This window comes from Coregonus clupeaformis, unplaced genomic scaffold (assembly GCF_020615455.1).
Source record: "Coregonus clupeaformis isolate EN_2021a unplaced genomic scaffold, ASM2061545v1 scaf0249, whole genome shotgun sequence".
Lineage (NCBI taxonomy): Eukaryota > Metazoa > Chordata > Actinopteri > Salmoniformes > Salmonidae > Coregonus > Coregonus clupeaformis.
Window position 1 is genome coordinate 96,133 of NW_025533704.1, and position 23,452 is coordinate 119,584.

A 23,452-nucleotide genomic window follows, 5' to 3' on the forward strand; every position below is an offset into this window, starting at 1 on the left:
TTTCTGGGTAAGTCTCATAAGAGCTTTGCACATCTTTACTGTGCAATATTCGGCCATTATTCTTTAAAAAATTCTTCAAGCTCTGTCAAGGTATTGGGGATCATGGCTGGACAGCAATTCTTGCCATAGAGTTTCAAGCAGATTTAAATCAAAACTCTAACTCGGCTACTCAGGAACATTCACTATCTTCTTGGTAAGCAACTCCAGCGTAGATTTGGCTTTGTGTTGTCCAGCTGAAAGGCGAATTCCTCTCCCAGTGTCTGGTGCAAAGCAGACTGAAGCAGGTTTTCCTCTAGGATTTTGCCTGTGCTGAGCTCCCTCCTGTTTATTTTCATCCTGAAAAACATCCCAGTCTTTGCCGATGTCAAGCATACCCATACCATGATGCAACCACCACGATGCTTGAAAATAAGGAGGCAGTTACTCAGTGATGTGTTGTGTTGGATTTTCCCCAAACATAAGGCTTTGCATTTAGGCCAAAAGTGTAATCCTTTGCTGTGTTTTTTGCAGTATTACTTTAGTGCCTTGTTGCATACAGGATGCATATTCTGTATATTTGTATTATTATTTTCACTCTGTCATTTAGGTAATTATTGTGGAGTCACTACAATTTTGTTTCTCACAGCCATTTAACTCTGTAGCTGTTTTAAAATCATCAATGGCCTCATGGTGACATCCCTAAGCAGTTTCCTTCCTGTCCTGCAGCTCAGTTCAGAAGGACGACTGCATCTTTGAAGTGTCTGGGTGGTGTAATACATCATCCACAGCTTAATTATTAACTTGACCATGCTTAAAGATATATTAAATGTCTGATTTGTTAATGTTACCCATCTACTAATCACTGCCCTTCTTTATGAGGCTTTTGAAAGGCTCCCTGGTCTTTGTAGTTGAATCTGTGGTTGAAATTCAATTCTTGACTAAGGGACAGATGTAGTATGTATGGGGGACAGAGGAACGGGTAGTCATTCAAAAATCATGTCAACACCTATTACTTCACATATAGTGAGCCCATGTAACTTATTATGTGATTTGTTAAACCAAATGTTACGTCTGAATTCATTTTGGTTTGCCGAAACAAAGGGGGTGAAAACCTATGCAACGACTATATTTTAGTTATTACATTTGTATAAATTTGAAAAGAATTGTACATTTTTCATTTCACTTTGACATTATGGAGTATTTTGCAATTAAATCTATTTCAATCCCACTTTGTAACGCAACAAAATGTGAAAAAAAGTTAAAGGGGGTGTAGACTTTCTATAGGCTCTGTAAGTGTTAGCCATATCAGACAATAGACTCAAAACACTGAAGATATAATGCAAATTATATATTAAAAAAAAACCTACATGGAAATTTCCCCCAGCAGTTCAAGGCTCAGATTTCAATTTACAGTAAAGTCTATATTTACTGAAAAGCATTTATGATAAGATAATATGTATGTTGATAAATATCAACCCAGAAATGCATATTAGAACGCTATTGAAAGATATTCCTGGATAAATGAAGTCATAAGAGAGGTTATTGTTGTTCATGTGATCTGATCTAGTGATTGTGGGAGGTGTATCTGATCTGCTCTTCCAAAAAGAGAAGTATTGCCAACCACGAGTTGACGTTGACCCATTTAAATAAACCAATCTCTTTATCTGACACTTCGTTTTAGCCAAAAGGTGAATATTGGGGGCTTACACCACTATATATTTACCTGCACAAGTATATCCATCTCACACAGACAGTGATCAGACACTACTCGCCTTGTCTGACGTTTACGCTCAAACATACAAAATGGTGAGTCGTGATGAATTGAAGATCAATTTTGTTTTATTTTAAATACATTTCATGTTGTTTTAGAATAAGCATTTTATTCCTATTCATTCTGTGGCTGAACTTTTCTCCGATTTGATGACATTGTAGTTGATTGCATGTTATTGATGTTTTCCTAGAGCTCCCTGGATAATGACATCAACCAGCACTTCCAGGATGCAATTGATGTGATTCAATGGCACTCTGACGATCCGTATTGTGATACAGGTATACTTATACTCCAACACTCATGCCAGAAAACTAGATTTAAATCTGAACGCTAACAATCACCATCATTATATTAGGCACAGACATTATTGTTAATACTTTTTTTGTATTGAGCATGCCAGGAAAATTATTTCATACGTTTTAGTCTCCTTGGTTCTGGCAGTGAAGACTGTATTGAATGACTACCCTTTTTCTCCCTCCACTTAGAGTACAAGTACTTTGAGCCTCCAATGCGACCGAGCATAATGTGCTCCTACCCCATCACACACCCGTCTGATGTGCCAGGCCCATATGACTGGAATGAGCAAACGGTGAGTGTACAGAACAAGTGGTTCTATTTTACCAGTATAGTACTATTGACTGACTTCTCCAAGTTTGCACTATTGTGATGTGTGGTTACAGTACATGTATGTGTCATGTCTCATGTGGATGTGACTCACCTGGCCAGTCTTTCTCTCCTCGTCTTGCCAGTCATGGCCTCATGTTGTTCCTGACGACTCACTGGGTCCATCTGGAACCGTGGAGTACCCCCAGTTCTACTCCATCGCACCGCCACCGAGGAACGGCAAAGGTGAGCAGAGTTTGGCCATTAGTGATGAGCGATGACAATGTCTGTAAGAGGTGTGAGAGAGTACAACTACACATGCTAGAATTGAACATGTTTCTAATACGTTAGTATTCTATTACTTCAGATTTTTGATTGCCAAGTATCAAATTGACATCATTACAACTGAATCTATGTCTGTTTAGAATTGTATTATATCTAAAGTCAAACTTTTAATATCATCAGGTCGCAAGAAGATGCGTCTTTATGAGTACCTGCATGAGTCTCTGGGCGATCCCAACATGGCTGACTCCATCCAGTGGACAGACCGTGGCAGCAGCACCTTCCACTTCATCTCCAAGAACAAAGAGAAGTTGGCCGAGTGCTGGGGCAAGCGCAAGGGCAACCGCAAGACAATGACCTATCAGAAGATGGCACGGGCGCTGCGCAACTACAGCCGAACGGGCGAGATCGTAAAGGTGCGCCGCAAACTCACCTACCAGTTCAACCCGTTGATCATCCAGAGGCTTGGGGGCATCAGTCACGTCATTCCCCCCGCCGGGCACCCCGGGGCTGGTCACCCTGGGCGGGAGGTGCTCCTCCACCAGCAGCATGCCCCAGCTGAACAGGCCTACTATGGCTCTGCTGCTGCACCTGACTGGCACAGCTGGTATGGACATTACTCCCTCCAGGGAGACTGTGATCTTGCCACAAGCTTCACTTCATCCAGTCACCAAGATGTGAACTCCGGTAATGTCACTGTGGAAAATAACAGAGGTTAATAGCTGCTTTAGCTAGCTGTCAATTCATACTGCTACTTTTGTGGGGGCCTACAACTTTGCAGCCATTGTGTTACGTGTGTCAGGAAACGTAACAGTCATGGTAAAGAAAATGTAAAAATGTTTTCCCTTCGTTAGTCAGCACCTTGTGCAGTTTAAAATAAAATGTAATGACCAATGATCAGGTGTTGTGGATCATTGAATATGTAAATAATGAAAATATATTAACTTTTTTTTATCTATGAGAACTGTCAACCAGTTATAAGCATTTGGTGTGGGTACTGTACATATAAAGGGAAAAAACGACAATGTTGGTTTCAAATATGAACATGTATTACTGCATGTCATTTTGTAAATAATGAATTGAAATACTTTGTATCTCGCGCACATTGATGTATTTAAAAAAATATTTGTTTTATAATTTGTGTTCGTACTGTGTATACTGTTTTATTTTAGGCAATTAATTATTCAACACTGCATCAACACTGACTTCATAACTGACTTCATAACTGACTTCAACACTGACTTCATAACTGACTTCATAACTGTGCCATTCTTGCTTACCTAACAATGGTGAAAGTGTCATGAGGTCCAACAAGTGTCCCATCCTTGTTGTGTCCTAGGAAAAAAACAGGCAAAAAAATGAGAAAACCATGAACTTTGTTGAATGAGCCAAATATGTCTGCTTGTGCAACGGCAATAACAACACTGTCTACCCCTCACTCACAATTCCCCATCAATCCATACTCTGTAAGACATGAACACAAGGTGTATCGCTTTCCCAAAAGGCCAACCATGGTGATAAGTGGTGTTTTCCTTTCAAGAGAGCCCATGGCTGCTCTTATCTTGCACAGCGGGGAGGATGTGGTCAGTCCTGGGAGACAGTGCTGCTCTGGTGGTGGGCTTTGTGGGGTGGTGGTCATTGTTCCTGTGGTGAAGGTTTACTTCAGTAGCCTAGTTGTGGTGGGTAGTGCAAGCCAGGCGATAAGCAAGGCAGCCCCAACTGGCTGTCATGTTGCGGAGGCATAATAAAAGGCTGGGTGTCACACAGTGCCTCCATGCATTTCATCTAACACACAACTCTGTGAAAAACCTGGGATCAGGACCTGTGACTGCAGCAATCTACGTGCATCCGACAATGATGGTAAATATGAGACTGTTATAAGCTTAAGGATAGACTGCACAGTGATGTATTTTGTCATCACACACACAAAAAACACGGGCGCATTGCTTTACAGAACGCTCCCAACAATCGGAACTGTATGTGTGAGTCTGCTGTACAATTTGAATCGGTTATCTTTGTCAGAATTCTTTCGAAGATAACCAGACAGATCTGGAGGTGATTTTGGACTTTCTGGAGGAACACTACAGACAGGGCACAGGAGGAGATGGTGAAGAAAAAGGTTATTCTCTATTAGTGTTACGAATCATACAAATAAATTGATTATTGTATATTTTTAATGCCACCTCTTGTTTTACACTATTGCAGTGGGAGGTGTCTGTGCTTTGCCTACCCCAGTGACCATGGAAGGAAACATTGGTGAAACTTGTTGTGATCACTGGTGCCATGAGGAAATGGTACGCATACAATGACAGCACTTTGATCTGTGAAAGATACACAGTACAGGGCTATAGTTCATTGGGTGATGTTTTGCTTGTCTCAATCATACAATTAAAACGTGTTTTTCAGGCTATGCAATCACACGGTGGCTACCCAACAACACTACTGGACCAAAACACCACTACACCGCCTGAGAAAGGGACAGACCACACATTGTCACATACTATGCCAGCAAGGCCAGCGCCCACACACCACACTGGACCTGCTGAGAGAGGCAAGTTCCCTTTTTGTGGTTAGTAGATACTGCCACTGGAGCTCATGCTGCCCTGAGGGACCAATACCTAAAGAGACCTGCCTTTAACTGTAAAGGACAATGGTCCCATACACCGCTTATCTCTGTACGTTTTACATACATATCAAATTAGCTAAATGTTTACAACTTTACCACTTAGCTGCGCCAACACCATCACAGCTGGGCATCTCACAAAGGGATTTTTATTATCAATTTTGAGGGGATATTGTTAACCGCTCCGCTCTATCTTATCATTGTTACTGTGGTTACAGGTAGAAAGGTGCGTCTGTTTCACTTCTTGTTTGAGATGCTGGAGAACCTTGGAATGGCCCACTGCGTTTCCTGGGTGCCAGCGGCAGCAGATGGAGTGTTCCGCTTCTCTTCCCGGAACAAGGAACAGGTAGCAGCACTCTGGGGGCAGAGGAAAGGCAACAGGAGGCCAATGACCTACCAGAAGATGTCCAGGGCGCTGAGGAACTACGCCCGGTCTGGAGAGATCTTCAAGGTGAAGAAGAAACTGACCTATCAGTTCAGCAGAGCCACCTTGAGTGCCTTGCGGAAGTGCCATCAGGGAAGACTGTAAAGGACACATTTTCACATGAAAAACTGTAATCCATTGTAAATATCAATCATCAATTCAATCATCATCAATTCAATCATCAATCATTTGAAGACTGACTTGATTTAGGCTATAGATTTTTATCAGTAGCTAGGCCTGTTGTGAGAGATTTTACACAGACAGAGGTATATGACTAGCATGTAGTCTAGGCTTTTGCTATAGGATACTACACTGAGTGTACAAAACATTAAGGACACCTGCTCTATCCATGACAGATTGACCAGGTGAATCCAGGTGAAAGCTATGATCCGTTATTGATGTCACTTGTTAAATGCAACTCAATATTCGGAAGGTGATCCTAATGTTTGGTATACTCAGTAATAAACATTTTAATACTACATGTGTCACACATATATGAGCATATAAGTATTATACATACATACTTATACATATATTATGCACATATACACTGAGTATACCAAACATTAGGAACACCTAAGGTGTCGAAAGTGTTCCACAGGGATGTTGGCCCATGTTGACGCCAATGCTTCCCACAGTAGTGTTAAGTTGGCTGGGTGGTGGACCATTCTTGAGACACATGGGAAACTGTTGAGCATGAAAAACCCAGCAGTGTTGCAGTTCTTAACACAAACTACTGCGCCTGGCACCTACTACCATACCCCGTTCAAAGTCACTTAAATATTTTGTCTTGCCCATTCACCCTCTGAATGGTACACATACACAATCCTTGTCTCAATTGTCTCAAGGCTTAAAAACGATTATTTAACCTGTCTCCTCCCCTTCATCTACACTGATTAAAATGGATTTAACAAGTGACATCAATAAGGGATCATAGCTTTCACCTGGATTCACCTGGTCAGTCTATGTCATGGAAAGAGCAGGTGTTCTTAATGCTTTGTATACTCAGTGTATATTTAGGCAATAAGGCCAGAGGGGGTGTGGTATATGGCCAAGGGCTGTTCTTAAACACAACGCAACCCGGAGTGCCTGGATACAGCCCCTAGCCGTGGTATATTGGCCATATACCACAAACTGCAAGGTGCCTTATTGGGGTTATAAACTGGTTACCAACGTAATTAGAAGAGTAAAAATTATTGTTTTGTCATACCCGTGGGCTTTCAGCCAATCAGCATTCAGGGCTCGAACCACCCCACTTTATAATAGATATTTTATAATATTTATGTTTCATAATGTTTACTTATGTTTCTTTCTTGTTAAATGTTAATAAAGTCTAAGAAATCTCATGAAAAATTATGTAATTGAAACGCATACCCAGACCTCCTAACCATGTCAGGTGACTAGTTTGGCATTGATGCATTTTCAATTAATGAAATGACATAATCCATTCAGTTTTTCAACTAAATGTAACAATGTTTCATGAGCGAAGTCTTCACATTTGCATGATGGGAACTACATTCACGGCGGGAAAAATCTGAGGCAGCCATGGAGCACGTGCATAATTAATCATCTCACCTGCCCAGCTGTTGACTCCACTGAGGTGTAATAAGAACGGTTGACACGATCGAGAGACGCCATGTTTCCACCTGATAAACGTTTCTTTGAAAAAGTATGTAGTAGGCCTATTGCTTATACATTAAAAGGAGTTCAGACAACGCTGCAGAGTGCCAAGGTGAGTTCGGGCTACTGCATTTTCTTTCATAGGCCCATATTTTGTTCGAGGGCATTTTCCGTTTGAAGTTGTTTGTGAAGAGTAGGCCTGGGGTCAGTGTATTCATTCCGCCAGTTGCAAAACGAAACAAGTTTCTATTGGACAAATTCAGGTATGTCCCGCCCCGTTTCGTTTAAACGTTTAAGAAACGTTTTGCAACAGAATTGGCGGAATTAATACGCCCCTACAGGAAGATTATAAAGTTATAGAGCCAACTGACTGCATCACAATATTTAGATTGGCTGTTAGCCTAATTGCTACAGATGTGACTGATTGAAGTTCGTTTAGGCCTACAATGGTTGGCTGTTCCTAGGTGTCATTCTACAATGCTACCCATACAATGGCCCTAAACAGTGCCAAATACTGTTGGTTAAAGGGGCCCATATTGCAGGAAAATATTTCAAGGCTATACATAAATATTAGGATAGAATTTAGGCAATAGACCTATTATGTTACTACAGTAGGCCTAATAAAGCATTTTCTTTGTCATTCAAGCTCCACATTTCTTGGTACATGGACTGGAGAGCTGGAGGGTTTGGATAACTTTTGTCAACCAGTCCAGAGAGAGTCATATTGTTATATCTAGCCTAGTTGTAAAAGAACGGACATCTGCACAGTTTCACATTGAACATCACTCTGTCGTTTAATGACATGTGCCACGCATTCTGACAACCCATTCATCCGTAACGCAGCACACTGTCGTAAACCATAACAACGTACAGTACGACGTACAGCACGTCGTACCATACATAACATTTCCCCCCCCTTTCCAAAACCAGGGACTGGTACCATATATAAAATGTCCATAGGGCAAGAACCTAGAGTGATACCTGTAAGAAATAAACATTAACCCTTAAACGGATGGACTCTCCAAACTAGCCAGTTCAGTCCATTAACCTGGAGGTTGACTAAGACACCTAACGGAGCCTAAGAATGAAAAGAGGTTAAGTAGTCCCCCAGATAAGCAGGGCGAGTTCGTGCCCGCATAGGCCTTTCTTCCACCGTCACCGCTTGTGGCTCTGGCCCTTGGGGAACCCACAGAGGCTGGGGCTCAGGTGGTAGTGGTGGAGGAGGTCCATCCGGTGGCGTCTCTGGCCTGCATGTCTGTTTTGTGTGCCTTCGTGTTCCTTGAGGGGCAGGGACTTTTCTGAGGCGGCTGGCGTGCCAGCGTGATCCATTGCTCATCATGAATGTGGCGGGCCCCAGTTGTCGACTGACCTGCAAGGGGTCCGACCAGAATGAGGCCATTTTGTTGCACCGCTGAGGCCGTCGGGCTCGGACCCAGTCTGACACTTGAATGATCGACTTCTTCACCCTGTGTGCCTTGTCAAAACGCTGTTTCATTGCTCTTTGGTGCCCAGGTCACTGCCTGCTGTTCTTGGGTGCGCCTAGTCGCCGGTTCTGCTACTCTCTGTGTTCTGAGTCTGTCCAGTGGCAGTTCCATCTCACGACCTAGCATGAGGGATGCCGGGAGACCTGTGTTGTTGTGTGTTTGCTTGCTCTGTAGTGCATTAGCGTTTGATTCAAAGCAGTTTGGAACGTGCACCCCTGGACCAGGTGCGCTCTGATGCCGTTCTTCAGCGTTTGGTTGAAGCGTTCCACCCCTCCGTTAGCTTGTGGGTTGTAGTAGGCCGTGCGGATGTGTTTGATTCCCTTGTTGCTGAGATATGAGGAGAACTCGGCAGAGGTTAGCTGGGGCCCATTGTCCGTGGTAAGGGTGAGGGGTAGGCCCCACCTTGTGAACAGGCTGTCTAGGATGTCCACGATGGCCTGTGCTGTGACAGTTCCGACAGGAACCACTTCCTGGCCACTTAGAGTGGAGGTCATACACCACCACCAGGAAGCGCTGATGGTGAGGGACTGCGTGTCCATGGATCTCGCCACAGATGTCCAGTTGGATGTGCTCCCAGGGGTGGGACGGCCATGCGAGAGGCTGCAGGGGGGTGGGGCGGACTGTCCTGTTTTCCCACTGAGGAGGCATGCAGCACAATCCCTGACCAGGGCTTCAATGTCGTGGTCGATGCCTGGCCACCACACAAGGTCTCGACATCGCTGTTTGACCTTGACTATCCCCAAGTGACCCTCGTGCGCCATGGATAGAACACGCGCACGCAGGCCACTCGGGACCACAGTGCAAAACCCTCGAGAGACACAGACTTCTTCCCAGCAAGAAAGTTCGTGCTTCACTCTGGCGAAAGTCGCCAGCTCTTCCGGCACATGTGCTGGCCATCCAGTGCGTATGTAGGTGCGCAGGGGTAGACAGTGTGGGATCCTGTTCCGATGCTTGCTTCAGCTCCTCCAGTGAGACGACTGACTGAAGAGGAGCGTAGAGCATTTGTGCAAGCTCTGTTTCGTTGTCGTCTGGCAAGACGGTTGGAGTAGGAGCGTCAAAGGAGCGTGAGAGGAGGTCTGCCACCACGTTATCCCTCCCCGGAGTGAACTTCAGCTGATAGTCATACTGTCTGAGGCGGTCGGCCCATCTGTGCAGCCGAAGTGGCTTGTGGCCAGTTCCTGATGCTGACAGTAGCGTTGTGAGGGACTGGTGGTCGGTTCGGAGTGTGAACAGACGGCCATATAGGTAGAGGTGCCACCTTCGCACGCCCAGACACAGGCCAGTGCTTCTCGTTCGCCCACAGAGTACCGTTGTTCTGTGGGGCTCAGGGCCCTTGAGGCGAAGGCGACGGGCCTCTCAATGCCATTCTGCAGCTGTGAGAGGACAGCTCCTAGTGCTCCAGCTGAGGCGTCACATGTGACAATGGTGTGGCAGACGGGGTCAAAGTGAGCCAGGACTGGGGCTGTGGTGAGCTGGCTCTTCAGTGAGCGGACCGCGTCTGAGCAGGCTGCCGTCCAGGCCCATGGCTCATCCTTCTTGAGGAGCTGGCGAAGGGGCGCTGTGGTCTGAGAGTAGTGGGGCAGAAACCGGAGGTAGTAAGCTGTCATGCCCAAGAATGAGGCCACCTGAGAGGCTGAGGTCGGTTCCGGGATCCGGTGGACGGCTTCAATGTTCGACATGAGTGGGGCAATGCCTTTGGCCGACAGGCGGAAGCCCACAAACTCGACGGCTGGAGCTGCAAAGGTGCACTTTCCACCGTTCAGGGTCAGGTTGTTCCGCAGTAGAGCACTGAATACTCTGTGGAGTCGATAATCATGGATGTGGAGGTCAGGGCCGTGGACCACGATGTCATCCAGATAGACCGCCACCCCAGGTATTCCAGCGAGGATGGTGCTCATCACCTTCTGGAAGCAGCTGGGGGCGGAGCTAAGTCCAAAAGGCATGCGTGTATATCTGAACACGCCAGCGTGTGTGACAAAGGCCGTGAGGTCTCTGCTAGCTGCATGGAGGGGTACCTGAAGATAACCCTGACGAAAGTCAAGCTTCGTGAAGATCGTGGAGCCATGGAATTGTGCGGTCAGCTCCTCAGCTGTAGGCAAGGGGTACTTATCCGGGACAACGGCCTTGTTCACAGCACGGAGATCCACACAGGTCCGGATTCCACCGGACTTTTTGGTTGCAATGACCAAGTTTGAAATCCCGGGGGCAGCGTTGACTGGCTCAATGATGCCTGCATCCAACTGTGACTGGAGATCTTTTGTGACATCATCACGCAGTGCAAAGGGAATGCGCCGCAGGGGGCTGCATGACTGGGGTCACTTCCCGGATTCACTAGGGGCCTGTGAGTAAAGGCTGTGAGGCAGCCCAGTCCATCAAACAGAGTCGGCCAGTTCTGTTGCCATGTGCAGGTAACCTGGTAGATAGCTGACCCACTGTCATCTCTCAGTGTGAATCCCAAGCCTGTGAAGAGGTCGAGGCCCAGGAGGTTGGCACCCGGCTTTGCAACATGAAATGTGAATGATGGCAGATGTTTGGTGCCGTAGTGTACTGGGACCTGGAGGGTGCCTACAATGTCTATCTTAGATCTACCGTACCCACACAGGGCAGTGGAGGGGGCTGTTGGAGTGGTAGGTGACTGAAAAACTTGTAGTAAGTGGCAAGGTTGAGCAACGACACCGCAGCGCCAGTATCCAGCAGCAAAGGCAAACCCACCTCACCCAGCTGCACAGTGCATGTCCTGAATGACACATGGTTGGTGGAGACGGTTCGGATTTCCGTGTGTTCATGTTGAGAGTGAGATGAAACGAAGGGCCTGTTCTGGGTGGAGCTAGTAGCAGGGGCAGAACGACACTTTCGCAAAGTGATTGTATTTTGAACAGTTCTTGCATATTTTCCCACGGGCTGGGCAGTTTGAAGCCCTTGAATTGTGAGAGCTAGCCCCACAGTTGCCACAGCTAGTTCTGTTTGTTTGTCTGTGTGCCTGCTGCACGGGCATGTCGGTGTCTGTGTCCATGCAGCTATCGACGCGGGAGGCGTGCGCAGGCGTGATCGTTGTAGTGCGCCTGCTCGGGCTGAAGCTGCTGTGTGAGAATGGCTGGGGGCCGAGTGTATGCTGCAGAGCTGTCTGTTAGCATAGAAGAGCATTCCAACGCCTTCAACCTGGAGTGCTATTTTAATAGCTCCATCTAGTTGTAAATTATCCGATTCCAAAAGCAGTTTCTCCCTTGTCTTTTCACATAACGTCCCCTCTATCAACTGATCCCTGATGATCTCGTCCTGAAGTGTCCCGTAGTTACAAGAGCTAGCCAAATCCCTCAGATTAGCCACGTAGCTTTGAATGGACTCACCCGGCCGTTGGTGTCTCTTCCGTAGCCGGTAGCGTCGGAGGAGCACTCGCTCTTTCCCGGCGAAGTGGTTCCGTAAGAGGCTGACTGCAGCAGTGAATGTAGGAGCCGATCCAAGCGCTCTGAAAATCCTCTGTCCCTCTGTACCAAGGCAGTGACGGAGCAGTGCTGTCCTCCGCTTGTCGGAGATTGTAGAAAAGTCCATAGCTTCTAAATAAGTGTTAAAACTATCAAGCCAGTTATTCCACGGGACTGGAGGTTCGCCAGGCACGGCGAGGAATGGTGCTGGCGGTGGTAAACTGAATTCAGCCATCTTCGTCGCCAATGTTATATCTAGCCTAGTTGTAAAAGAACGGACATCTGCACAGTTTCACATTGAACATCACTCTGTCGTTTAATGACATGTGCCACGCATTCTGACAACCCATTCATCCGTAACGCAGCACACTGTCGTAAACCATAACAACGTACAGTACGACGTACAGCACGTCGTACCATACATAACACATATGCCTCTGCTCTCAGGAAGGCCCCTGGGCTCAGTTTTTCAAAAGTTATCCATCCGTATTTCGCCTATCCGATAGGATTAAATGCATAAAAATAGAATGAATAGAATATATGAATCATTGACTTGAATGGGGACCCCGTTCTATTCATTCTATTTCTTTGCATTTATTCCTATCCGATAGCCGAAATCCAGATAGATAACCTTTAAAAAACTGGGCCCTGAAGTCAGAGAGACATTTGATCAGAGCATGGGGAGTTCCATCACCATAAGGAGGTAGGAGTGAGTCTATTTACAGTCTACTTTCCATGCTACCCTCAACGTTTAAAATGGGCCATTCTCCTCTGGGAACAGAATTATGCAGTAATGAGCATCACTGTAATAGCAGTCTCTTGGCTGAGTGTGATCCTTTGCCTGGTCTGTGTGATTGTCATCTCTCCTTTTGTGTGAGGTTAACAATTTGATGTAATCATTGACTAGAGTATGTCTACATACTATTGGTCTGCATGTGTACATGCCTGGGAGCATGTCATGCGTATGTGTTGGTGTTAGTTTCATCATGTGTTCATGGGTAGAATCGTAAGAGCTGTTATGTCCTTGTATTACCAGCAGGGGTCAGTGTAGTTCCTCTGAGGGGCACTGTTGCCCCCTGGTTGTCCCTATCAGCTCTCAAGGGTGACCTCATGGCTAAATCTCCCCTGTGATGCCAACTCCTGCCCAGACCAGGCAATTCCAAATGGTTTTGTGTGCTCTTTGTAGCAGACCCACATGATACTGCCCTAAGCCTTGCATTTACCGCTGGAGCCCACTCTGAGTTATAAATGGGGTACAGAGCCTGTGTGTGTCTGTTACCAAGAAAGGCCACATACTTCAAAACTATCTGTGAAGGCAGTCACCTAACACTAGGCCTAAGTAAGGTCACGTTTTTTTCTTCATGAAATCTGTCTGGTGTGAATCATTAAAGTCTTCCACGTCATTAGGAGACAATGTGCATAGTAGGTGTGCAGTATCATATGTAGAGATTCAACAAATTAGTTGTAGGGTTTCTTTATGAAGGGCTTTACTGTCCCATTTCAATAGGATAGCCTGAAAGGCTGCAGGCAGAGATGTCGTTTCAGATACAGTAAACACTCTTCTGTGGTCTTTGTGTTCAATGGACAGGGGCAGCACTGCGCTGATATTGGACACACCTCAGTATGTTGTTGATACAGTGAATGATAGCGCAAGATGCAGTGGAACTGTTTTCAGGAACAACTGACGTGTTGGTGAAATGGAATCCTGCTGTTGAGTGGTTATGTTATGTTAAGTCTCAGCAGGAGCCTGGGACTGCCCACGATAAGAAGCCCTCATAGTTTGTGTTCTAAAAGCACCAAGATGACCTCTCCTTTTAAGTCCCAACAGCTTTAAGCCTTGTTGACTGAATCGTCACTGCCTGATTTATCACTCACCCAACGTGCTAAAAGGTTAATTAGCCTCCTAGCAATCGCACCAATCTCAAAATTCTCTATCAAACCCTCTTTCCATGTCGGATATGTCAAATGTCAAGGTTCATGACAGCTTTTTATAAGCAATATAACCACCGCCCTGGCAGCTCTCCAGTATTTAGTGGCCCCACAGGCAGGCCTACTTACTTGGACAGCATCCCCCGAGGATTACACAGATCTCTGACACTTGGCAAGTCTATATAAGCTAGTCTTCTCAATCTTTTTATGTGCAGCGAACCCACAAAGTTACTCAAATAGCACTTAGTATAGGCCTAATGAATGTAACTGAATCATGAGGAACTGATTAATCTCACGCCCCGAAATGTCTCATTGCCTTTTATGCCCTATTTACCACTGTTCGTAACTGACCAGACCTCTCTCTCATTGCCTTATTTTGTACGCTACTTTTTGCATTCTGGAACCCTGACTGATGTGTAGGGTTGCAAAATTCCTGGAACGTTCAGTAAATTCCCTGGTTTTCCAGAAATCTTGATAGAAGGGTTGCAGATTTCCTGCTTATTCCCTCCTGACTCCGGGAATCCTCCAACCGGGATTCCGGGAAAACCAGGGAATTTATTGAAAGTTCCAGGAATTTTACAACCCTACTGATGCGTCATTTTTAGCTCCACTCACACAATGTCCACCTCATTCAGGGTTGATGACCTGGGCAATGGTGGCATCCATTTCACGGAACACTAAATAAACTCCCAAAGTGTTGTACTCCCAAAGTGCTGTCTATTTTTATACTGTATAGGCAACGGACGGCCCAAGAGCCTCTTTCTGCCTTCTATATATTACATTAATTAATTTAGAAACAGTTGAAATGTTCAGTCCCATTTCAGTTTTTTAAATGTGCATGTATTACTCCTAAAAGTGCATCTATTTCACAAACAATGTGTTATCTGTACCGGTTTTGATATGGTATTTTAGAGTTCCAGGATAGTAGTGTATGTACCCCTATCAGATTACATCACACCTGTACAGCAAGACATTTGACGCCACACAGCCCTGAGGGACCAGTGTAAAATACAAAGTAAACTAGCAGCTGGCCAGTTATGTACGTCATAGTGCTAACCTCAGCATCTTTTCATCTAACAACTTTCAGCAAATCAGAGGAAACCAATCATCCACCACTGTTTGGACGAGGAATTAGAGCCTTTAGAATAAGACCCCCCCCCCCCCCCCAGCACCATACAGAAGCCCTGGGAGAGCAGGCTATAGAGCTGGCATAGAGGCCAGTGAGGACAGTGATGCTGGGGGCAGGATGGAGCTGTACTGTCAGCTAGAGAGAGGAGGGGCCTGCTGCCCTGCTATATAAAGACAGGAAGCCAGTCTCCTCTAGATGTGTCACTGTGCCGCCTCTCCCCCATTGAGATTCCCACACTGTGCCCTCCTCATCTCTTCCCATCACTCTGGTCTGAGGGTCCCAGGTGGTAGCCCATCTTCATCTCTCTCCCTCTGGACTGAGGGTTCCCACGCCCCACCTGGCCTCCCATACAGTCACGCCGATCTGAAGGCACGTACCTACCTGCAGCTTTTCATTCGTTGACGCTTTTCTTGGGACCCGGCTCAAGATGCCAGAGCCCACAAAGAAAGGTAGGAGTGCCCCTGTTCTCCTCACTGAGTGTACAGAAAGGATTTCAGCATAGTGTACTGTACAACCTGTCCTGAAGCAACGCTTTGTTAGAATTTCAGACTGCATCTAGGATCCTGCTTGTTTAATGTATTAACAACAGCTGATTAACTGGTACTGTTAATTGTAATGCATATGTTATTTTACTTTCATGTTGTAATTATTGGTTGGTTTTCTCTACTGGCATACAATATGAGGAAAAGTTCCATTAACTCTTCATTCCTTTTTCTTGTTGTGTAAATAAAGGCAAAATATTTTGCATGGTTTCTTTTGGTGTTTGTTTGTTTGTCGGCATTATTGAGTAGATATTTTGCATTACACAAAATAAGTTCTCTAAACTATACTTTGAGAGTTCCCAGGAATTTGCTCACGGTAATTGAGAAAGTGACTTTGGCGACAACAGTACTGTATTTCTGCTTGGATGTTTCTTCCTCATCTGTGGAGATAGAGATCCAGGAGGTTTATTTAAAAAAAACTGCTGTTGTTGCTGCTGTTGGCATGATGGACAGTGGTCTCATGGTGATTAGGAGCCCACTGGAGGGAGACGTGATGAGCCCTGGTGGAGGAATGTTGATGAGCCCTGGTGCTTGGCGCTGGGCTGAGCTGGACACCAGCGAAGAAGACCCCTGAAGGGTGATGCAATCTGGATGGACTGTCTTGGGATCGTGTTGGGATGAAGATGCTTTCCGGATGATGGATACATTCCGTCCTCGGTCTTGCTGATGACTGATGAATGGATGGCACGGTGGATGACATGTTATTTTGCAGCAGAAGCCAAACAAGATCCCTCAAACCCATCCCAACTCCATATTCATCTCCCTCCTCCTTTCTATGGTAGAGCCTTCAATAGCATACCGCTGCTTGTCTGCATAGACCTAATCACTCTGTGTCCGTCTTGTCTGTAATTCTGTGCTAGTACTTCCTCCCTCTCCATTAGTTCAGGTCTTTGGGGACTTTGCTCAATAGTAAGACATGCCCATGTACAGGAACAGTACAGTATATTAATCGCTTGGACACCACCCCAACGGAGTGAATAACAAGTTTTATTATAAACCGTTTATTTTCTGGTGGACCGTAGCTTTATCTGCAGCAGAACTCGCACATCAGGAATGGCACGCACTCTCTTCTCTCCACACATACATCCAGGCCACTCGGCCAGTGCATTCTCTCCCCTGTAGGACAATGGGGCTTATAGGCTAGAATGGGAGGGCTTTGCAATATTGCTTTCATGGAAGTTATTCAATAAATATGGTGGCAATAAATATGAGGACTAGACCAGGTATGCAGCAAACGGTCCAATCCACCTTTTGGCATCTTTAAACAGTTAGCTGTGAGCTCTAAAAACATACCATTCACTTTACTGGCCTTATTCGGATTTCAGTACCAGTTTATTACTTGCCCGTGTTGCTTTGATAGGGCTCTCAATAAATGTCGACATCTGAATGTAGTGTAGCAGAGGCTGGGTGAGCTAGGAGAAGTTTAAAATCTATTGCGTCGCTTCGGAGTGAGGCACCATGAAACTGTTGGACAGGTTAGCTTCCTCTTGTACATGTATAACACACAGCACTACTGTAAAGTGTGTTTTATTAGTACAGGAGACATGCCTCCAGAAAGTTCATCCACCATAATAAACATTCATGATCCCGTCGGAGTCAAACACACAGGGGAAGGGGAGGCAGTTGCATGCCAGTCCACCGCAACCACCTTCCATAAATAGCTGCTCTGTTGCAGAAGACTAGATAAATGACTGTGAAAAAAGTATTGTTCTTATAAAGGACTGAACAGCTGAAGAGGAGGAGGCTGCTGGAGGTGGTGTTGGTTTAGACTGCAGACCCAAGTCTTTAAAAAGCAGGATGAGAGATGATGGACTGAGCTGGCTGGCTGACTGGCTGGCTGGCTGACTGACTGGCTGGCTGGCTGAGTGGCTGGCTGAGTGGCCCTTGGAGCTCTTGGGACCTGGATTCCTTGGTCCCTGGAATAGTTCAGAATGAGCAGACTTTTAATCCCCATCCTTCATACTCTCTCTCGCTCTCTCTCTCTCTCTCTCTTGCGCTGTCTCACTCACTCCCTCACTTTCTCCCTCACCATCCGCCATTGTCACACCATCATTTTAGATTATGATTCACTCAGGGCACTCAGGGGTCAGACGTACGGTCATTGAATATCTCACCCGGAGTCAAGAGGCCAGCATCGTCCACTACACCCACTGTGCCTGCTTTCAGCAAAAGTCTTGGGTTTCAGTGGGAAGAAAGCCCACATCCTCAGCTCTGTATATTTACAACCGCTCAGCCCCAATCACTCTCCCTGATCTGTTACCTCAGACAGTGTGGTCGTCGCTTTCCGAATTCCACTCCATAAATCAAGCCTTTAGTTAAACAACACAGGGAGACCCTGTCAGCTGCTAATCGCCAAACCACAGCCCCACATCCACACTGAGGCAGTCAGCAGTTCCTTTCTGTGGCCTTTTCACTTCTAGCAGCACTCATTCTCAGAACTCCTAGGAATGGACACACTCCCTTATGTGGACTGCCGGTCCAACCGACACACAATAGTCACAAAGAAGAGTTGATAAATGGTGTGCATTAAAAAGTTCTGGGGGTCTATATTAAGAAGCAACGGCAGCTTGGCTCCCGTTGGAGTCACCATGAGCCCATCTGTCTGCACCACAGCATGGGCGACAGCTGAACATACCTGCAGAGTGGTCAGCTGCACTGGGGAGTTCGCAGAGGTGAAACAAAACCCTTCTCTGCGCTCATGATCTCTGCGATTAGACAAAGAATGCCTCCCTGTAGTGCACATTAATGTGTGTGTGACCCTATAGGATTCTGATGTGATGAGCCAACGGCAAGTTTTTGGTGAGGTGTGACAATGAGTAAATCTGAACTGGAGTGTCCGGCGGGAATCACAAAAGAGTGGCTGGACAACAGGGTTTTGGCTGTGTTGCAGACTGGAGAATAAAGGGGTTGAGAGGTCGTTATGGTTCCAATAATGATAATTGTGTATGGACTTTGGATTACAGTATGTACATTATTACTGTAATTAGGCACACAGGGACTTAGGAATGAGAGATGGATGGGAGTTACAGTATATCAAAATGAGAGGAAATTGGCAAAGGCAATAGATGTGAAGAGAGAGGGGAGTGGACAGAGAAGTCACACTGGGGCACATTATGGTCCTGGGACTCTGGGACTTTGGACAGGAATGGCACAGTAATCCACAGTATTTCTCCGGATCATTAACAAAGGAGCCGTCGTGCCTGGCACAGGGCAGGGTGGCAAGGCTGGCATCCCTGCAGAATTCACAGGCTGCTGTGCCAGGCCCAGTGCTCATCGCTGAGTTCCACTCTCTGTGTAAATGGACAGGCTAGCAACAGAGCTGTGGGAGTACACTGTCATCACCCTCCAAAAATCCCCCCTACACCCCATCTCTTTTTCCTCTCGGTCCCTTACTCACTCACTCAGTCAGTGGCTGTGTCCAAAATCTGGCTTGCCTACTACTTACTTTAACTGCATACTGTGTACTAATCGTACTATGTACTATTTAGCACACACTGTTTAGTAAAAAGTATGCAGTATGCCATGGCCGAAATGTACTACTTTTGGTCCGTTCAAGACAACTGGGAATACGGAAACAAAACGAGCTCAGAATGGGGAAAAATTGGGACGTTGGTGATCTTCAGATCGGAGAAGTCAGAGCTCAAGGTTGATGCGGTCCTCTGTAGCTCAGCTGGTAGAGCACGAAGCTTGTAACGCAAAGGTAGTGGGTTCGATCCCCGGGACCACCCATACAAAAAAATGTATGCACACATGACTGTAAGTCGCTTTGGATAAAAGCGTCTGCTAAATGGCATATTATTATTATTATTATTATTATTATTATTATTATTATTATTATTATTATGCCCGAGTTGGATGACCGTTCAAAACTATTTTTCCCAGTCGTAGCACGTTTTTTTCCCAAGTTCCCTGCTGTCTTGAATGCACCGTCAGTTACGTCTTCATATGAACCGGAAAGGCTTGTCTGTAGCCCCACCCAGTGACCTTTCCATGTTGTTGTTTTGGGCTTATGTTAGCTAAATAGCTAGCATTTTGAAATATGTATTTGGAGTAAACTTGAGTGTACCGTAGGCCTACGCATGTATTAATTGAAGAGTCACCTGAAGCTTGAGAGTAATGGAGATGCAGTAGAGGAATGCAGTGCTGAGGCAGATGGCTCGTAATGAGCACGACTGGCTACTACTCTGAACTGTGTGTGAGCTTTCTGGCGCCCAGAGCTGCTGAGGCATCACCCAAGTGGGTGCTATACATTGTGAAGGAGAAGTTCAGTGGCTACAGGACTCAGGCTGGTTTCCAGAGCAGCCCACAACAAGATCGTCACCAGACTCCATCTTCATCAACCATCTCCCTGAACACATTCCTCTGATCAAGCCATGAACTGTCCTTCTCCATCTTTGGAGGATGCATGCACTCTATTGGTTGACCTAGCCAACTGTAGCTGGGCTACTCATGATGTGTTGCTTGTTTGTTTTTTTACTGTTGATGCACTTTGAGATTATGAAAAGCGCTATTGAAATGTAATCAATTATCATACCAAAGAACATTTACTTAGTTTAGTAGAGCAGAAAGCTCTACCGAAGGCTGAGAGCAGTGTGCGGGTTTCTTTCAATTTATCTACAGTGAGGGGAAAAAAGTATTTGATCCCCTGCTGATTTTGTACGTTTGCCCACTGACAAAGAAATGATCAGTCTATAATTTTAATGGTAGGTGTATTTGAACAGTGAGAGATAACAACAAAAAAATCCAGAAGAACGCATGTCAAAAATTTTATAAATTGATTTGCATTTTAATGAGGGAAATAAGTATTTTACCCCCTCTCAATCAGAAAGATTTCTGGCTCCCAGGTGTCTTTTATATAGGTAACGAGCTGAGATTAGGAGCACACTCTTAAAGGGAGTACTCCTAATCTCAATTTACCTGTATAAAAGACACCTGTCCACAGAAGCAATCAATCAATCAGATTCCAAACTCTCCATCATGGCCAAGACCAAAGAGCTCTCCAAGGATGTCAGGGACAAGATTGTAGACCTACACAAGGCTGGAATGGGCTACAAGACCATCGCCAAGTAGCTTGGTGAGAAGGTGACAACAGTTTTTGCAAATGGAAGAAACACAACATAACTGTCAATCTCCCTCGGCCTGGGGCTCCATGCAAGATCTCACCTCGTGGAGTTGCAATGATCATGAGAACGGTGAGGAATCAACCCAGAACTACACGGGAGGATCTTGCTATGATCTCAAGGCAGCTGGGACCATAGTCACCAAGAAAACAATTGGTAATACACTACGCCGTGAAGGACTGAAATCCTGCAGCGCCCGCAAGGTCCCCCTGCTCAAGAAAGCACATATACAGGGCCGTCTGAAGTTAGCCAATGAACAACTGAATGATTCAGAGGAGAACTGGGTGAAAGTGTTGTGGTCAGATGAGACCAAAATCGAGCTCTTTGGCATCAACTCAACTCGCCGTGTTTGGAGGAGGAGGAATGCTGCCTATGACCCCAAGAACACCATCGCCACCGTCAAACATGGAGGTGGAAACATTATGCTTTGGGGGTGCTTTTCTGCTAAGGGGACAGGACAACTTCACCGCATCAAAGGGACGATGGATGGGGCCATGTACCGTCAAATCTTGGGTGAGAACCTCCTTCCCTCAGCCAGGACATTGAAAATGGGTCGTGGATGGGTATTCCAGCATGACAATGACCCAAAACACACGGCCAAGGCAACAAAGGAGTGGCTCAAGAAGAAGCACATTAAGGTCCTGGAGTGGCCTAGCCAGTCTCCAGACCTTAATCCCATAGAAAATCTGTGGAGGTAGCTGAAGGTTCGAGTTGCCAAACGTCAGCCTCGAAACCTTAATGACTTGGAGAAGATCTGCAAAGAGGAGTGGAACAAAATCCCTCCTGAGATGTGTGCAAACCTGGTGGCCAACTACAAGAAACGTCTGACCTCTGTGATTGCCAACAAGGATTTTGCCACCAAGTACTAAGTCATGTTTTGCAGAGGGGTCAAATACTTATTTCCCTCATTAAAATGCAAATCAATTTATAACATTTTTGACATGCGTTTTTTTATTTCTTGTTGTTATTCTGTCTCTCACTGTTCAAATAAACCTACCATTAAAATTATAGACTGATCATGTCTTTGTCAGTGGGCAAACGTACAAAATCAGCAGGGGATCAAATACTTTTTTCCCTCACTATAATTGTTACCATGCACCTGCAACAAGCACAGGAGGTTGGTGGCACCTTAATTGGGGAGGATGGGCTCGTGGTAATGACTGGAGCGGAATCAGTGGAATGGTATCAACTACATCAAACACATGGTTTCCAGGTGTTTGATGCCATTCCATTTGCTCCATCCGGCCATTATTATGAGCCGTTCTTCCCTCAGCAGCCTCCACTGGGCCAACAACATAGCTCAGATGTGCTAGTGCATTTTTGAATGTTGAAATGTTGAAAGTAAACACACCAACAGTAGATGTATTGGTGTCAACTATTTTTATTTTTTTTTACAAACAAGAAACACTTTTTAATTAGAAAACAGAAATTCACTCTGGGTTTAAATAAAGGACAACACCAAAAACAGTAGATAATTCATAAACGAATAGCTATAAATAAAATACATAACTACTTCTTAATCATGGCCACTAAAATGGCCATAAGGCGTGCCTCCCTGGCAGTCACCTCCATCTCCCGCCTCCACATCTGGACCCTTCTGGGAGGAAGAGGAGGAGACGATGACCAGTGGGGTGATGGAGTGGCATCCCCTGCAGCACCTCATCCATCACCACATACCGCTTCCAGTATGCTGCTGTGGCCCGTCCCTCCGAACTGACTCCGGTGGGGGGAGATTTCAACTCTACGTACTACATTTACATTTTAGTCATTTAGCAGACGCTAAAGGTATAATGCCAATTGCAGTATATTTATCTGGAATACTTGCACTTTTAAAACATTTATCTTCACACTTACATGAATGTGCCAGTGAAGCCTAGGAAATAGCTGGGAAAGTGTTGTTGCGAACACGGCATTCGGGTATTCGGACATGGCCACGCTCATTTTTCCTTTTGTCAATGACCAAGACTCCACTAGAGGGAGTTTTGCCCTTTTCATTTTAATTGTATCTACTTTATGTGTGATGCCAGTACATATGACCTACCTGTGGCTGAATGAATAGGGACATAGGCCTACATGGAAAGCTATTGTATAATGATAATACTGTAGTAATATTTTTGTTTTGATTGCATGTTTTCCAGCCTGTGTTTTCTTGTACTATATGCAAATGTGAGTGGTGTAAGCGTGGTTATCAGGCTCAAGATAGAAATCTGTTGTTTTTGGTGCCAACGTCCCTGTGGGCTGATATCAGTCTTGGTGTAAGTGCTCCTCTTGTAGCCTCTATCTGTCACTGTCTGCTGGCGTCTCCATGTCTGTGTTTGCCTGTTACTGTGTAATCCATCCTCAGTCTACCAGGCTAATGTGACGATTGGGTGGAATTCCCTGTCCTCCAGTCTGCATATGGAAGATTGTCAAACTTGCATTGACTTTCAATAGGAAGAGGAAAGAGGAAGAACCACTGTGTTGCGCAAGAGTGAAGATTTTCAATCTAACATTCTCGTAAGGACCAGGCGAGAACTCACGTGAC

General features: G+C 45.5%; 2 protein-coding genes across 23 annotated transcripts in view; both read left to right on the forward strand.

Moving 5' to 3' along the window:
* Positions 1-1,741: 1,741 nt before the first annotated feature.
* On the forward strand, positions 1,742-3,659 carry LOC121542481 (transcription factor Spi-C-like). The gene is made up of 5 exons (XM_041851873.2): positions 1,742-1,785; positions 1,941-2,028; positions 2,236-2,339; positions 2,500-2,599; positions 2,819-3,659. The coding sequence occupies exons 1-5, from the start codon at positions 1,783-1,785 to the stop codon at positions 3,352-3,354; spliced, it is 831 nt and encodes a 276-aa protein (XP_041707807.1). The 5' UTR covers positions 1,742-1,782; the 3' UTR covers positions 3,355-3,659.
* An 11,799-nt stretch (positions 3,660-15,458) lies between these two features.
* Positions 15,459-23,452, forward strand: part of LOC121543522 (myosin-binding protein C, slow-type) — a 38,332-nt gene continuing 30,338 nt past the window's right edge. For all 22 annotated transcript variants that reach the window (XM_041853438.2, XM_041853446.2, XM_041853439.2 and 19 more), the window contains exon 1: positions 15,459-15,715. In XM_041853438.2, coding sequence (XP_041709372.2) covers positions 15,694-15,715 — 22 coding nt within the window. In that variant the 5' untranslated portion in view covers positions 15,459-15,693. The remainder of the gene's footprint in view (positions 15,716-23,452) is intronic.

Coding starts and splice junctions, on each gene's coding strand:
- LOC121542481 (XM_041851873.2), top strand. Junction 2,340..2,499: donor ATGACTGGAATGAGCAAACG/GTGAGTGTACAG, acceptor TCGTCTTGCCAG/TCATGGCCTCATGTTGTTCC. Junction 2,600..2,818: donor GCCACCGAGGAACGGCAAAG/GTGAGCAGAGTT, acceptor TAATATCATCAG/GTCGCAAGAAGATGCGTCTT.